Source organism: Protopterus annectens, chromosome 15.part0, assembly GCF_019279795.1.
Source record: "Protopterus annectens isolate FY-2018-M chromosome 15.part0, PAN1.0, whole genome shotgun sequence".
Taxonomy (NCBI): Eukaryota; Metazoa; Chordata; order Ceratodontiformes; family Protopteridae; genus Protopterus; species Protopterus annectens.
Window position 1 is genome coordinate 674541440 of NC_056749.1, and position 18773 is coordinate 674560212.

The 18773-nt window shown below is 37.5% G+C and overlaps 1 protein-coding gene across 4 annotated transcripts in view; it reads left to right on the forward strand.

The window, feature by feature from the left end:
- Positions 1–18773, forward strand: part of ATP11C (ATPase phospholipid transporting 11C) — a 1720948-nt gene that overhangs the window by 1522593 nt on the left and 179582 nt on the right. For all 4 annotated transcript variants that reach the window (XM_044057530.1, XM_044057531.1, XM_044057529.1 and 1 more), the window contains one exon: positions 3877–3936. In XM_044057530.1, coding sequence (XP_043913465.1) covers positions 3877–3936 — 60 coding nt within the window. The remainder of the gene's footprint in view (positions 1–3876; positions 3937–18773) is intronic.

Consider the following 18773-nt stretch of genomic DNA (forward strand, 5'->3'; position numbering starts at 1 on the left):
GTGAAAGCAGGTAGCATAGCCTCGAAGCAGGGGTAAGTGTATTTAGGAAAGAACTAGATGCTCTGAGATAAATACCACACTAACACTACAGATTTTAATCTGAAATAAAACTTTTTCTTCACAACATGTTCATCCAGGGTTCTAGCATTTAGATTGCGGGACATTTCCCTGCAAGCTACAGTGCCAAAACCAGAAGGCTGCAGCATCGCTTCATCATAGGGTGGTACATACAGAAAGAAAACTCTACGATGTTAAATGCTGACTAGAAACATGACACATCGCAATGATCCCAAAGGACAGCTCTAGAAATGTTATTGCTTGTTAAAGAACATATACCTATACCAGCCTAATAAAACTCCTATTCTCAAAAACCTCATCTCCCCCTACACAAACTTATCTACCCTTCGATCTGCAAATAAACTACTGGTAACCATTCAGAAATCCCACAATAAGGCAGGTAACTCTCTTTACTCAAACTCAGTGGGGAAGATTTGGAACAAGCTTCCCAGTAAACTGACATCTCTCTCATCATTACCACTCTTTAAAAAACAACTAAAAATTCAACTAAAATTACAATGGCTATGTCCATGTACTAACCCAGACTAACCCCCCAGTATTACCTTTTTCTACATCTCCCCTCCACTCACCCACCTTGCTGAATTTAGTAAATTAATCCTCTCACTCCCCTCTTTGTGAATTATCTAAGACTTTTCTCATGGTAAACATTACTGTATTTTTGCCTTGCTAAACATTTGTACTCATCCACAGTAGAATTAAGTTATGGTATAAATCAACTTGTTGATGGATATTTTCAAGTTTATGTATTTTGGATTGGGTTTTTTTTTGTTGTTGTTTTGTACTTTTTGTTTGTCTCCTATTTATGTAGATTATAGTGGAGCTTATCTCCCCGGGCCTCTACTGAAAATGGACTTGTATCCAGTTGGACTAGCCCGGTCAACAAATGTAAAATAAATAAATAAATACCTGTCTCACTCTATTGTTAAAATACAGCGGGGGTAGCTGTCATTAGCAATTCTTGCAATGTGCCATGTTTCTCATCAGCGTTTAACACTGTAGCAAGTTTGCTTTTTTGTCCGTAACACTGTATGGTGAAGTGGTGCTCTAGGCTTCTGGTTTTGGTGTCGTAGCTTGCGGGGAAATGTCTCACAACCTAAACGCAGGAACCCATTCAGCCAAGTACATAGAATGTATAATGAATCAAATACCATGTTTGTCCATTTAACTTTGTTTCCTTACCACACTCTCACAGAAGTCTTGAGACATAAATAGTAATTTTCCACATAAATGTTGAATTTGAAAGGAAGTCTTTCCCCAGTGGCTTGAGGATTGCAGCCAAAACTGATGGGTGCATAGCCAAAGAAATGCTCACTTTGGCACCAAAAAAGCTGTGAAACTTTTGGCACTTCTCCCACCTTTTATACCAGAGCTGTGTATGCTCTTGGCAAAGAGTACCTGAAAGGTGCCCAAAGCTTTTAGAAACTGGCTGGTGTAGATGGAATAAACCCATATAGCTTGGCTACCACAATGTTGATCATTTTGAACATGTTCTGTTACATGTAGGTGTAAAAGTATTTTTAAAATGATGGCTTCTTTGGTGCATTCATTTCTTATTGCAGTAGATTCAGTGACACACTTGTACATGTAAGAATGCAAAGACATGTGTCTGTTGTCAATACAAAAGTGTTTATATTCTGTAGCAGTTCATGTTTAGAGAGTAAAGTGAATAAATGCTGACTTTTACTCAAACATTGATGTTATCCCACTGCATAGAATCTCCTAAATTATTATTAAATTATTGTCTAACAGTTCCAGATTTGTGAATAAAATGGCCCCCTAATTTAAAAATAAGATCTTAAGGTGCATGCTGACAGATTAACCAGTACACCAAAGTTTATATACCAGAACACCAGCAACTCACATTACATACATGTGTGATAAAGGGAAATACCCTCAGCATACATAAAGCTTATCCAGCCTGAATGAAATTGTTACAAATATAGCACACACCCAAAGTGTATTCACTGTTTTACTGCAGTGATAGTCCCACCATCTGGTCAAATTACAACTAAACATAATTGGGTTATAGCAAGAACAAAGCAATTAACAAAGAGATGCAGTGTCATTTCAAAAGTGACAGTCTAGAGCCAAGGTTTACACCATCAGGTGGCCAACCCTGCCACGGTAGTTCTTCCACAACACACACACACACACACGCACACACACACACACACACACACACACACACACACACACACACACACACACACACACACACACACACACACACACACACTCTCTCACAGCTATGGCCAGTTTAGAGTGTCCAGTCCACCTACTGCATGTCTTTAGAATGTGGGAGGAAACCCTCACAAACACAGGGAGGACATGCAGATGCCTTACAGTAGCCCCCCCCAGCTGAGAATCGAACTGGGGAACCTTTTGTTGTCCAGTGACAATGCTAGCCACTGCACCACCATGCATTAGAAGTAATATTGTAATGGGCTGGACTGGAATTCTTGTAGGATCTGGCAGTTTAAATAAAACATCATTTTTTTCTCTAAAAATACAATGGTATCAATTCACAGTCTGAAGAACTGCATATCGAGTGTTGGGCATAGGCTCGACTGTCAAACGTATGACCTCTTGGCCTTCATGAAGCTTGATTATCATAACCTCATGTTATTTTCTGCTTCTCGTTTATGTATCAGGAATGCTTTCAAGGAAGTTAATGACTGACATTTCTTATTGCAAGGAAAAACTTATTCCAAACATTTGCACCCATGCACACCTGAAGGTGTTGCATAATGTTATTATTCTTTTTATTATTGATACTTACTTTACTATTGGTTCTCCAGTCTGGTGTTGTCTCACTTATTGTCATGTTTCAGGCATAGACTTTCAAGTAGATATGAATTGGACATGGTCATACAGAGGAAGCAGATGTGATGTTTATATATATATATATATATATATATAGGTTTAGTATCAAAATGTAGAACGGCACTTACGTGAAACTGGGATGGTCAAATGCGTGTTTCCCAGTATCTGTAATGCTGATCTGGAAATGTTAAAAGCCACATTAGCGAATGATAATGTACATTCGCTAATATGAGATTGATGTTCTGATTGAAGATTGCACTACAGAGGGGATTGGGAAATTTACCCTTTTCCTCACTGTAGTGTGATCTCAGAGTTGGAATATATAATATGTAGGGGGTGCAGGGGAGCTTGCTCCCCCTGCAAAAAACATAAAAACATGTGCTTTATACTTTATTTCCACGGCAGCTTCATCACAACAGCCTGAGGGTTTGATGTCATATCTTTATATTTCGAATAATTTTGAATGTGGAAGTCGAGATGATGATTGCCATCTTTCTGTTAAGGCAACATTACTAAATTTGATAAGGATATTCAACAAACGTATTAGAATTTGTTGTTAATTTCAACATTTTGATAGTATACTATATATATATATATATCTATATATATATATATATATCTATATATATATATATATATATATATATATATATATATATACATACACACACACACAGATATATATATATATATATATATATATATATATATATATGTATAGCTAGATATGTTTCCTTTTGCATCCATTGAGATTAATTTTTGCATATCTTTTCACTTCTCAGATTTAATTTGCCCACTGAGAAATGGAAGCTCTGACACTAGTCTGACTTTACTTAAAGCTCAATAAATACTGTGATATTTAGAAATTTATAGGCATGTAACAAATATATGATGCTATAATAAAGTCATAACTTAATTATATGCTTTGCATTTAGTAATACAATAGATTCACTCTGTGTTTTCTTTCACTTTCAGAACCTTTGTTTTATTTTGCCACAGTTTTTGTACCAGTTTTTTTGTGGATTCTCCCAGCAGGTATGTTCTTTGTTATCTCTTTGCTTTATATAGCCATTGAAAATGCAGTGCTGATAATTTTGTGTACAGATGGAGATTTAGGTGTACTGGATGGGTGAAAGAATTCAGACAGGATCATATTTCCTACGTGTTTGTGACAGTGATCATCTATTTTACTTTGAGTGTGAAGGCTAACTCCAAAAATGATACAACAGTAGACATGAGGGTTGACGTCTGTTGACAAAGCAAGAAGACAAAGTAATAGCAGCATATGCAGTAAAAGAAAAAAGTGAGCGACATGAAATGCTGTTCTGTCGGGAGTGTTGCCCTGACTAGTAAGTAAAATCTGACATCTGGTTTTCTTGAAAGCTGAGTCTGAACAGCTGATTTAATGAAATGACAAGTACTGCACATACTTGGCCTCATGATAGGATGTGCCTGTACTGGCCTGTAATCTGTCTGGGAGGGAGAGGGAGGAAGCACTAGACAGACAGTTGTAAGGAAAGTAATAGAATGCCTATAGTTGTGTGATGACTGCAGGTTTGTAAATGCAAGCTATAGACGACTGACTGACATTCTTCATTCACGCAGTACAACAGCCTGCTCCACAAGTATTATAGCAAGACCTCTTTGGAGGGGAGCTGAAATGCACATGGTTTTATTAAACTCCATCAAGAGGAAGGCAGTTAGAGAGGGTTTGCTGCCAACAGATCTCACCGTGTTCCAGTGAAAACATACTATGAGCCCGATTCAGAAATGTTACTGCAAGGGGTAACCCTGGTGTAAATCTTGCAGTGACCATTTCCAATTCAGAGACAGTCCTATCACAGTGAGTGATGTATCTTGAAGTGGTGTAGCACCATTCTGGGTTGTCTCCACTGCCTACTTCAAATGCTAATTAGGCATTCCAGGTGAACATTATATGATAATTAGCCATGTGCCCCCCCCCCCCCGAAATACCTGTGATAAGGCATTTAAACAACCAAGCTATGTAAATCACCACTCTTGGCCATGTTAATGAACATGGTTAAAAACTCACATTCGCTCATTGCTTCCAGTGGGTGAGATTGCTTTAGTGGTATGTATGTGGGAGTTTAATGGACAGGTAGTAGTGTGTGTGTGTGTGTGTGTGTGTGTGTGTGTGTGTGTGTGTGTGTGTGTGAACAGGTGGTAAGAGCAGGGCGTTAGGGAGTAGGTAGTGTAGATGTGTGCATATGGGTGAGTGTGTCAGTGAGTGCGACTGGGTGAGGTTGACTATGTGTGCATGTGGTGGTGGAGGGGGCTATCACATTTCCACAGTCCCGTAGACTAATTAACAAATCTTGCAATATTTGGGTACATAGAACACTAGATACTAGGATACTTTCTTTATATCATTCCCAAAAGGCATTACAGAGAAATAATAAAACAACATTTTGCAGCACAAAAGACACAGGCATAGGTAACACTAGACACTAGGGATAATTATTACTGTAATTCCTTAAAAGACACACACACAAAAATAATCGAACAAAATTTTGTTGAACACTAGGCACAATGGATAACATGTATGTATATCTATATCTGTATGTGTATATATATATATATATATATATATATATATATATATATATAGATATATATATATATACATACATATATATATATATACATATATATATATCTATATCTATATCATATATATCGTGCCTTAAAGGCACTTGCAGATATTTAAAACCTGTAGCCTCACCACTCACACAGAGCTTTTTAGCAGAAAGTTCGCTCTCTGTGCCAGCACTAGACAGCAGGGATAGTCCTTAAATATTACCTTAAGTCTTTGAAAATAAAATTAAAAAAAAAAAATGAGGGAAACTTCAAACTCTGTACCCTTGACATAGACAGCAGGAGCATTAACTATCTGTGCTTAGGAGTTGGTGTAAGAGGGCATTTTGTACATAACACAAAGTATGAAACTCTATTATCTGGCATTATTCACTGATTACAGCAGTTCATGAGACAGAGGGACACAGCACATGTAAGAAGCAAGAGCAAGTGAAGTTTCTGAAATCAAACACTGTTTAGAGGGATGGGGTGTGTCCATGTTGGGGGATGTTTCAGTATGAAGCTGGGAGGCACTCTAGATGATACCAGGAGAATTTTAAACCATTACTTGGAGTCATTGAAGGGTTTATAACACAACAGGTCTAGTAGCATCATGATGCATTTTATGAATATTTAAAAGAATGAATCTAATGCTGGCAGGGACAAAAATGAGAAGATACATCAGGGGCTTTCTTTACAGCAAGGGACAAGTAAGAGGTACGTTGGTGTGTGTTTGTTCAAATGTGTGTGTTTGTATATGTGTGTGTGTGTGTGTGTATATATATATATATATATATATGTGCATGTATATATATATATATATATATATATATATATATATATGTGCATGTATATATATATATATATATATATATATATATATGTGCATGTATATATATATATATATATATATATATATATATATATATATATACACACACAGACACACACACACACACACATATATATATATATATATATATATATATATATATATATATATATATATATATATATATTAAAAACTTCTGTAACTCAAAACAAAAATGTGAAGAAACCACACCAAGCCGAAACTGTTGCTAGGTGCTTTCGTTCGTTTATTGTTACATCGAACTTCTTCAGAGCTTATAATAATCTTCAAAAAACAGAAGCAGTGTTTAAATACTTTGCACACCACTAAAAAAATCATCAGGGTTAATGTAAACAATGCTGTTGAGTATAGGACCAATTACAGTGAATCTCAAGTTACTAGTACACAATAAAACCACTAGGACAGGAAAGGTGTGGCTGGGCTGCTAGCCAAACCACTTCAAAGCACATTTAACATTTAAGTTTTCATTCAGCCCTGGGGCCATTTCATCATTTAGCAACAATTGCCACCTTAGTTCTTTCAGTTCAAGCAGTGTTTCACAGTCCCCAAAGAACTGGTTCACTTGTTCAAGAATAAAAAACTTGAATCTAGTAAATGAAACACAAATTGCACTGTGTCTGCCTAAAGCATTGTTGTTGTCTTGTGCCCTGATGGCTGCTAAATGCTCTTTTACCCTGTCTGAAAGTTTCCTAATAGTTTTCCCCACATAGAAGGACTGGCAAGACTCACAAACTGCAGCGTAGACTACAAAAGATGAACGGCAGTTAAAATGATTATTGTGTGTGTGTGTGTGTGTGTGTGTGTGTGTGTGTGTGTGTGTGTGTGTGTGTGTGTGTGAACACTTTATAGTCCTGAAATTCTGAAATATCGAATTTCAGAATCCCAAGATTATAAAGCCGAAAGCTCAAAGCTCCGAAACCCTAGATGCACGAATTTCAAAATCCCAAAGTCTGGATATGTTGAAGTAGCGTTTCTGGTGTTGCGTTGTGTGAATGGATAGCTGGAAGTTCAGGTAAGTATTTATGTTTAAGGGTGTTCAGGGGCTTTAGTGTGTGTCAGTGTGTCTTGTTACTGTGATGTGTGTGCGGAAGGGGAATGTAGCTTGTATGGTGGTGTTTTTGTGTGTTTGTCTGTGTAGTGCAACCTTGGATTTAGTATATTTAAGTAGGGGGGTGCGGGGGGCACAGCCCTCCACATGGGGGGGTGCAGGGTGGCTTGCCCCCCTGCTTGTATGCAATGTAGGTTTGTGTGTTTGTGTGTGGGGGGAAAGTGTGTGCATGTGTGTGGTGTATGGTAAGTGTAGGAGTCGCGATTTTGAAATTTGCGCTTCTGGGGTTTCGGGATTTTAAGATTTCGACTTTATGATCTCGAGATCCTGAAATTCGATATTTCAGGATTTCGGGATTATAAAGTGAACCCAATGTGTATGTATGTGTATATATATATATATATATATATATATATATATATATATATATATATGTATATGTGTGTGTGTGTATATATATATATATATATATATATATATATATATATATATATATATATATATATATATATGTGTGTGTGTGTATATATATATATATATATATAAATATATGAATATATGTATATATATATATATATATATATATATATATGTGTGTGTGTGTGTGTGTGTATATATATATATATATATATATATATATATATCTATATATATCTATATATATATCTATATATATATATCTATACACATAGGTTCATAGGTAGGTACTAAGTTATCGGCCCAAGGTTCCATAGTTTATGCCACCCAAGAAAGTTATTATATATATATATATATATATATATATATATATATATATATATATATATATATATATATATGTATATATGTTGTTGTGCCTTGTTGTGTCTTTCAGCTTATCCCAGTTAGGGGTCGCCACAGCGGAACTCCGGTCCGCTAATGTTTGGTAGTGAATTTTTATGTGCCGAGTTACCAGCCCTGACACACAACCTTCAACGAAGGCATGCCCATTCACACATGCCTGCACACAGAAGACGCTCTAGCTGAGAATCGAACGTGACAACGTCTTGCTGTGAGGTGACAACGCTACCGCAGTGTGTATATATATATATATATATATATATATATATATATATATATATACACATAAAATGTGTGTGTGTGTGTGTGTGTGTGTGTGTAGATGAGTGAATGAGGGGAGGAGCTTATGCCAACACAATACATGGACCAGCAGTGGCCACTACTGCAAGAAAGTGCTGAGTTGTAGTAGTGGTAGTTACAGGTGATTCAGAGACATGCAGATTAGCTAATATTGAGGTCTTTCCTCATTCAAGCTTGCATGTCACAGGATTGCATGTTCCCGCATTGCAGAAACAGACCTTTTTGGCCACAGCATTTAACCACTGTCAGTAGAGTTCTCTCTGAATTCCTGGAATGTACCATAAGCACTGTAGGTATCTCAGACCGTTTAGTATTAGAATTCTAAAGCTCTCAGGACTCTTATAAACAAGGATCTTGCATCTAATTTTATTTAAGTAGTTTTAAAAATAAACTTCTTACATGAGCAGAGCTCTTGTGAGATTTTATGCTGAGCATAATACTTGCTAGTATGAGCATGTTAGAATAAGGATCTTATGTGGTGATCTGATGGCCATCTTGCTTTGTAGCTCAAGATCCATACAAATACAAGATCAAGCCGGAAAGGCAGAGTGTTTTACACTGGGGCTGTGCCTTCTGCATATTTTGAAGTACAGATACAGGTAGGTGTCTAGAATATGTGGCTCTGTTCGAAGAGAATAACAGTGAAGACAAAGCCTTGCCGTTACACAAAACAGCTAGAATAAGTGAGGGAGATGGAGAAGGCAAGAGTCGCTGTGGTTTTCAGATGCACTGACAAGTACAGTAGAAGCCAGCAAACAGTTGTTCATGGAAAAGGAAGAAACAGCCACAAGGAGGAAGCAGGGTAATGTGCATTCACATATCAGGGTTAGCAGGGACCTGGTCAAGAGAGAAAGTAAGAGCTGATAATTGTAATGCTGTAGTCTTAACAACAGTCTTAGTATATGGTTGATTAGCTATAAGGCTTTGAGCATACCAATAATCATAAATTCCATATACTTAAAATAGAGGTTCATAGATTCATAGGCAAGTACTAGACTAGCTGCCCTTATGGGTTATTTTAAACCTAGCGAGTTTCCCATTTTGTGCTCGAAGTAACCTATCCCATTTTGTAATAGAGTGGTCTTACCCATCCCCTGGTCGTTAATTATGTATTACTCCTAATGCGTATAACTGGGATCATACCATAGATAACTGGAGGGGATCCATGCTTGGGATAAAGTATTTAAAAGCGGCCTCTGCCCATTAGTAATGCAGGGGCATATTTTCTGTTTCCCATCCAGAGAGCTAAGATGTGCTTAAAAGTGGACAGGGATGAACTTTATTTCATGTAGATGGGGTGGGGGCTGTCTGTTCCACATCAGCAGTATCATCTGTGAGATATACATGAAAAATTTATATATGAAACCTTTGTAACCTCTTTTTGCCATTATATTTATTTTATTTTACTGCTGCCCTTTATACTTCCACTGTTTCAGCTTTAATTTTCATGTAATTCCATCATTACCCAGTAAAGAGTGTTCTCACTTTCCTTTTAATCCTGCTGTTTTCTATACGTATACACAAGACTGTAATCAGGTATGTGTTGGTATAGATATCAGTATGTATAAGACAGATGCGTTAATTCATTGAACCTGATTTATGTGAACATTTTCTCATCTTAACAGATATGTTCGTTTGCATTTTGTATGTTAAAAAAACATTTTACCCTGCATCTGTAACTTGTTAAAGTAAATTAAAATTTGCACAATTTACTAGGAAGACCAGTTATTTCTGGGATGAGGGGCTAAGTGATAGCATGCAGTCTGTGTTCAAACCTGTGATGTGCACATGGTCATTTCTTTTGGATAATGTCAGTGAATCATCAAGGAGCACACTCGCTTTGGTACTGGAAGATCAGAAGGCTGTGTATTCTATTCCTACCCCAACTGATTGGATTAATTTCCAAATTGATGACACTGCAATGTAGCATTAGGGGGTACTGCACTCCTTAGTGTGCCGGTATTCCAATGATGCATTAAACTGAAGTCCTATCTGCCTAAATTGGTGGCAGCTCAGTTAGATGTAAAAGATCCCCTGGCCCTTATAAAAAAGGTAGGGTAAGTTCCCCAGTGCCCTGGCCAATTCCCTTTGTTTGTATAAATACCATCACAGGTCTTTCCCTGAAACAGGCTACTAGGCCAAAGCGACTAAACCATCCAACAAATAAAATAAATGCATTTATAAAGGTTGCAGGTAAGTTATATCAAACTGCTGAAACAGTGAAATAGAGCAAACTTTATATGGGTATAACAAGATGTTTTGCTGTGATAAATATTTGTTTAGCCTTTGGGGAGTATTGAACCCATTCATCATTGTTTATAATATGATTGGACTGGCTCAGATACCTTTTATAACCTGTATGTTTTGCATGTGCCCATGCTGCTTTGTAAATGTTTAATTTGGAAGTTCTTGTATAAGATCTGTAGTGCAGCTACATTCTTTCTGAAATTGAGAGTAAAGTTTGTTAATGGACAACTTGGCTGAAACATGTTAGCAAAAATGGACCACAAGAAATGAATTGTAGAATAATGTTCAGCTAACTGAAAGGTGATCCCATGATGTCCTGTGATGTTTAAAATGATGATCGTTACATTTAAAGATTTCAGGAGTACTTTAAGAAAACACCAAAACCACTTTCAGTAATAACTAAAAGTGAATAAGGATGCCAGAACCACTTTTTTCAGTTTTATCACTTCAAAATAATTAAAAGGCACGGGCTTTCTGCAGGGGTCAAGTTTCCATGTACCTCCACTACCCCCCAAATTTTAATTTTCCATCCCAGGCTGCACAGTTGAAAGAAAAAGGAAATACTCATTTAGAAAAAAAAAGATTCATGTAAAGGAATTATTGATGCATCTTGTTTCGATTGGTGTATATGTATGCACGAACTACAAGTTAAAATACATTACAATGGTCATTATTTTTTTCATTTTCCTCACAATCAGACATCAGAGTTGTACACAGAATGTGGTAATCTTTTCAGAGTAGGGTGAGAAGGCATGCTGTATGCAAATGCATAGGTCAGTTACATGCTCACTTTCAAATAAAAATGATGTGGCTTGCTGACGTGGGCCAGTGATTGCTGAGATAAGCTGCTGAGCTGGTATATTGTATAGGTTCATAGGTAAGTACAAGGCTTTCTGCTCTTGCAGGCCATTTTAAGCTTAGCCAGATTCCCTTTTATTTGCTGGAATTAACCTATACTGTTTGTTGTTAGATCGACCTTACCCATCCCATGGTCAGTAATTATATATTACCCCTAGTGAGAATAACTGGAATCATATCATAGATAATGTGAGGGGGACCCATGCATGGGATAAAGCATTTAGGAGCTGCCTCTATCCACTAATAATACAGAAGGCAGTTATGGGATTCATTTTTTGTAACCATCCATAGAGACATGTTGTGCTTTAATATGAACATACATGAGTTTTGTTTTGCTTGGATGAGAAGTCTGTTTCAAACCATTCTGTTGATATTGCAAGAGAGATTTAGATCCCTAGACTATGTATTTCTGCTGCCATTTGATTGTTGATGTGCAGAAGGTCCATCGGTATTGGGTTGGAGGATGCTTTTTATGTCAGACACAGGTCACCTCTTATTAGACCGTTTAGGTAACCTCAGTTATGTCTTTCATTTACTTTGCAGCAAGACAGTAAAAATGTATGGAACGTGGCTGTCATTTTGTGGGGCCAGGCTATGTGTAAAAGCAAGGGATGGTTACCAGATCACTTTTGAAGGACTATGACTTGCTGGGGACAGTGTACATCTCCAAGAGCAATGTGCCATTATATTTAAATGACTTATTTACAGTCAGAGGTGGTGTACCCTCTCAGAAGGGGCATATTCCTCCATGACGGTATGCAAAATTAGCTGAAGTTATTGGTTATGTTTTTAAAAACAGTGAAGACGCAACTTGTGATTTTCTTTTAACGTTGTTGCTTTATTATTATAATTTCACAGTGTACCTAATAGTGATATCTGTAGATTAATTTTACAACAAACGTGCATTTTACTTTTTATCACAGGTGGCAGACGTAATATATCAAATTGTAAATGGACTTTGTTTTTATGAATTGGAACTAAAGCCAGTATTTATTCATCAAACTTCTGGTAAACTGTCAGCATTGTGTTAACTGAGATTACAGAAAAAGTTTTTACAGCAGTATAGTGATTTGCTTAAGGTTAGCCTTGAAAATATCCTGTAGCAACATTTTATGAAACTTGGGCAGTCATATTTATATACATTTTGCTCATTCAGTGGAATACAGTCATAGATTTATATTCTAAGAGATGAGGGGGGTGTCTTCAGTTCATTGGAAATCATTGCCAAACCATGTTTCAAAGTTCATGTATTTTTATTTTTTCTGTATTCATTATTTAAGTATGCAAACCCACTAAACCAAAATGCCAAAAGTGACTTGCCCAGAATCGTACAGCCATCAAGTACAGACTGAGAGAATCAACAAGGAGACTACGGAATGAAGCTTGTCATCGATTCATGCCTTACCCCTTGAGCTAAACTTCCAAAGTCCAAGTAAAACTTGCTGATCTGTACGTCCTGGTGAAACAGAATGAAGGAAGCTAGGCCTGATGGAGGAGATTTCTTCTGCTGACTTGCCCTTATTTAAACATGCAAACATTCTGTCACCCTGAGGATATTTCTTTTAATAACATGCATCTTAAGACATGAATGTAACTGGAGCATCCAAGCATAAACAGTGAAACATTAAGGGAGATCTATAGCATGGAAGGCTATGAGGCTTAATACCCTACCGCTTGCCAAACTGAGGGCCTACGCTGAAGGAAAGGATAGCTGTTTGATGACCATGGAGGGAAGGAGTAATATTTCTTCATCAGCTCTCCTTCTTGCTTAAACTCTTGCAGGACGTCAGGCAGTAGCATAGTTTTAGCCCAGCTTTAAAAGGGAACTAAGAGTGATGAAGGCAAATAATTTTTAAACTGCTTAGTTAACCAGTAAGCTGACCACATCCTGAGCCTCTTTTTGGGGTGATCTGGAACTATTGTATTACTAAGTTAGTTGCCTGCAGTTGTACAATGCACAGGAGACTGGGGGAATCAAACTCAGGACTACAAAATGAAGTATACAAGTAGATTTAGCATTGGCCTCTATGTTATATTGCCACACCAGACATTTAGAGGTAAAACAAGGCAAAACTGTATGATCAGCTGTAGTTCTTTAACCTTTCAGAACTTTTATCTTGAAATGTTTGTGGAATTGCATTTAATTGTAGGCATGAAATACATCATTATTATATGCAAATATAATATGATGAACAGAATTTTAATATATTATGATAACATGCATATTATGTATACAGAACTTATAACCTTTTTATATAGCTAACATTTTATGCCAACTTTTCTCACTTCCTCCTCTTAACATGCTTTTTATTTACTGGACATTGTGTTCTGACTTCTGTCGTATCTCCTAAATTCATGTTATTGTTATGCCATTGTAACAGTAACCCACTGATAATGCTCACCACCATAGCTTTGTTCTATGCACATAAATTAGCAGAATATATTAAATGTGCACTGTGAAAATTGGAAGAAAATGTTATTTCCAAAGACTAGAACATCCTAGTGTTGTGGTTGTACTCGTCCTCCAAAGGGGTTACATGATGAACTGAAGTCTTATCTGATATTGATCTTGGAGCAGGTTGCAAAGTACAGGGAGGTATTTGTATATATGGGGCTGAGCTGGGTCTTGCATACTTAGAATCTGGCATGTTTCAGCTCCTCATTGTGACTCCTGCTATGCTGAATCCTTTGTTGGCTTTGTGTAGGAGATGGTGTTTATCCACTACATGTTCCTCAGAGAAGTATTTCAGCTGATAGAAAGCTGGCTTACACCCAGCATAATCAGATTATTTATAATTGGTGGTATACTTCAGGTATAATTCAGGGGTTATGGGTATAAAGCATAATTAGATTGTTTATAATTGGTGGTATACTTCAGGGGTTACAAGTATAAAGCATAATTAGATTGTTTATAATTGGTGGTATACGTCAGCGGTTACAGGTATAAAGCATAATTAGATTATTTATAATTGGTGGTATACGTCAGCGGTTACAGGTATAAAGCATAATTAGATTATTTATAATTGGTGGTATACTGCAGGGGTACATAATTAAATTTATAATTGGTGGTATACTTCAGGGTTACATAATTAGATTATTTATAATTGGTGGTATACTTCAGGGGTACATAATTAAATTTATAATTGGTGGTATATTTCAGGGGTTATGGGTGTTAACTTCTAACATGCCTCATTTCTTTTCACTGGAGATTGATTAACAAAATATTTCTAGTGTACTTTTTCGCCAGTTCCCCCAAAATCTCTTTGGTATACAGGCCTCAAAGTATTTGTTTTCTCATCAGTACCATGTCACAACCTTAATTTGCTAGGCATATCACCTCAAGCAATGGCCATTTTTGTTGTATTTATTGCCTCAAAGGGCATAATGTTGTACACTGTTTGAATTACCAGGGTTTCAGTAAAGCCGTTCATACAAAACAGCAAGATAAACTCACTCCCACATTATGCAGAAGATGCTGTTGACTGGGTGGAAAGAAGAGGACTCTGACCACATCTCAGATTCTGAACCAGGTTTATCCAATGCTCACTGAGTTTTGGCCCACATAAAACATGTAAAGCACCTCAAGGTCATTGATCATATCAAAAGCTTTAAAACTAGTTCTAACCATAGAAATCTCTAAATGCAAACCTTCCAAGAAGCCGGTAGTGCTGTCCACATAATGCCTTTGTTGTCAGAGTAACCAGATATGGAAGAGTTACAAGACTCTGTATCCTAAGATGTTACTGATACTATTTCTGTCCTTAAGCATCTGCCCAACACCTGTGCTCAAGGCTGCTGCAGAAGATAGTCTCATCCTGGTGCTACAAGAGGTAAATGACAGAAGGTTAGCCAGGGCCATGTAGGAGATAAGCAGAAAACGACATGTACCTATTCTACTGGCTCCAGTGCAGGAGACCACTGGGAAAGCTTTACAGGGTTTCCATTATTTATTTTCTGTCCAGTGCCTGTTATACTCACCAACATGCATCACAATGTTAAAGGTGATTAGGCTCCTGGATCCAAAGCCTCTTTCCATGATGACCATGTGACAACTGTCATTGACTTGCACAGATAGGTCATCCTGATGCCATTGCCACCCTAGCCTTGATACTTTGTGCCAGTTGTACCAGTTCTTACACTGACACCAATGCAGCATTCATCATCATACCTGCACAGCAATAAGGCACTGGAAAAGGTTTATGGAGCTGCCAGTGTTTGCCTCTTATCCAGTGCAGTACCCGTTTTACTCATCAACATTCAGCACACCATCACCACTGATTAGCTGTCTGGATACAAAGCCTCATTTCCTGCTGACCACGTTACTGCGGGCATTGCCTTTCCTTTGGCAGGTTGTCACAATGCTAGCCCTGCCCCAGCCTTGCTGTTGTAGTCTGCTGTACTGGTGAAGATGTTGACACCGTTGCTGTACTGTTATTGAACCATGAGAAGTGTGAGCTGTGTGTGAAAGATAGATCATGCAACAAAATGCATGTAAGAGATACAATGAGTCATATCCACCAGTGCAACAACAGCATTTGTTTTAGCAAGAGGTAGAAGTGAATTGGTAATTCTACAGCTGCCTGTGATCACAAAGCTGACATTTAACAGTGTACTTAGAGTGATTAGGAGGTAGGAGTACTTTGAAATGGATCAGTGCAAGGCTTGACAGCTCAAACCTCTGCTGGAAAGAAAGAAATACAACTCTACTTTTATTTAAGGTAGAAGAAATAAACAAGCTGTGATGTTTAAGGAGGATACAGAAGTAGTTATAATAATCCGTTAAGAAAAGATGTGTTGACAATAATACAAGTCGCATTTAGGAACGGAAAGGCATGTGATGTTTATACTGGCCAGGCACAACACTGCAGACTGAGCATGAGGTTTGAGACTCTTCCTTGTGCAAAACAGAAATCCAAGAGAAGAACTGATTTTGTACAAAGTGCTGAGAAGACTGTGCAGTGAAGTTCAGACAGATTTCTTTCATTTTAGAGTCAGGTAGTATCTAATAGCTCTTTATTATTTAAAGTTTCCTATGCTTATGAGTTAAGGGAGAGAACAAATGTTGGTGTTATCATTGCAATTTAAAATGTGTTTTGAGACATGACATATTTGTGGTTTATCAAATAATGCCTTATGATTGGTAAGTGTGGAATTTGGGAGTTTTCTGGAGAAGTGGCAATTGCTATCTTTGGTCTGAACTATATATAATTCAGTTGTTTTGTGAAGAGGACAGTTCAGAATCTGAGAAACCTCATAAGAGAAGCATAGACCATTAACTATGACTGTCACTTAGATGTAAATGCTTTCTCACAAAGTGTGTATTTGTTGCATGCTCAGCTGTTAAAGAATTGCTGATGAAGGACTAGATTGCCCATATCTGCTTTCTTATAGGGTCATAGGCTCATATGTACTTACTAGGCTGTTGATCCGTGAGGATCTTTACAAGCCTAGCCATACATTCCCTTGAAGTTTTTAGCCGTTGTGAGCAGAATGTTTACATGTTGCCCCTATCCATGAGGGACTAGGGTGCTAAACCTTGGGTGAATTTGTGGGTTCCTATCCATTTGTCTTGACTATGTTTGAATAGAGTAAAGGAAGTGCAACATCAGAGGTAGGGTCTAAAGGGGAAGGAGTCTCAATTTACATTGAACACAAAAACATCTCCATACTTGTCAAACAATATGATGTACTTGAGCTTCTCCATGTTCAGCTTGCCATATGTAAAGTCTCATATAATTTCCTTGCAAACTGTAGGTCCCCCTTCAAGACACTGGAAGTCCATACCACATACTTGAATGAACTGGAGAAGACACTCACTGTTCAACCCAACTCTATATTCATGGGTCACTTTAACTTCTCTGTATATTACTTCAAACATACGGACCTAGAGAGCCCTGAACTTTATCACAAACACCCTGGAACAGCTTGTCTGCATGATCACCAGGATTGTAAATAGCCTTGACCTAGACTTTGCAAACACAATGGAATGATGCAGTCTGCCTAGTGTAATGTCCTCATTGGATGGGTTGGACCCACAACTGTCTCCTTTGAAATAAATATTAAGCCTGCGACCTCAGCTAACCCACTAACTTTAAGAAAAAAAAACATTCCAAGGCTAATTGCATCCTACTAGGTGACACTCTAACAAAATTCCAAGCCTTCTCTCAAACCATCGGAACACAGCTGCCTATGTGGACTTCTTCACAGAAATCCTGTATAGTCATGTAAACAGCTGCATAGAGACAGCTGTACCTACCTGAAATATACAGAGGACAACCTCTAAAGCCACCATGGTGGAATCCCAGTGCAAGTAGGTTGTTTAACAAAAGAAAGAAAATCATGTCCAAAAACAGGAAGGGCGGTGCCCAGCTAGGTAAAAAAATCCTTCATCAGTCTGAACAAGCAACTCGAGGGACTAATCAAGTTCTAAAAAGTAGGTGAAAAAAGACCAAGTAGAAAAAACTATGAGTCCAAATCACTCAGTCTGGCACACTGGCCCAATAAAGGCACAGCACAGTACACCAGTATCAAAAGGTTATATAGTAAACCCCTTAAGTTCAGCTTTAAAAGAGGTGCCAGTCTAAAAAACGTCTTTGAAAGGGTAGTGGTAAAAAGTAGTAGTATTAAAAAAGGTACATTTAGGTGTGGTATGTGTAACCACTGCCCTTATATTTCAAATTTGGTTGATTTTGTGGTGCTTGAGACTGGTGAGAGATTAGCTGCAACTGGCTATTTTACCTGTAATACCAAAGGAGTGGTTTACCTTGCCTTCTATACAGCATGTTCTTCCTATTATATTGGGAAGATGGAGAGAAAACTTAAAAGATATATGAACATGTTTATGAAATCAGTAAGAAAAAGGGGACCAATACTCTGTACAAACATACTTTAGAATGTCCCCAAACTAGCTTTAGGTTTTGGGTACTAGGACACTTTACATTATCTGAGAGGTGTGGTAATTGGGAAACCAACTTGGAACTCAGGGAGTTAATATGGCAGCTAACACTGGATGCTTGTTCACCTCCTGGTCTCAATGACCACTATTCTGTGTTACCAGCTCTAAAGACGAGAGCTCTTAAACTTCAGTGTGGGTTTTAAAGTTTAATATTTATTAACATTTTGCTATAAACATAT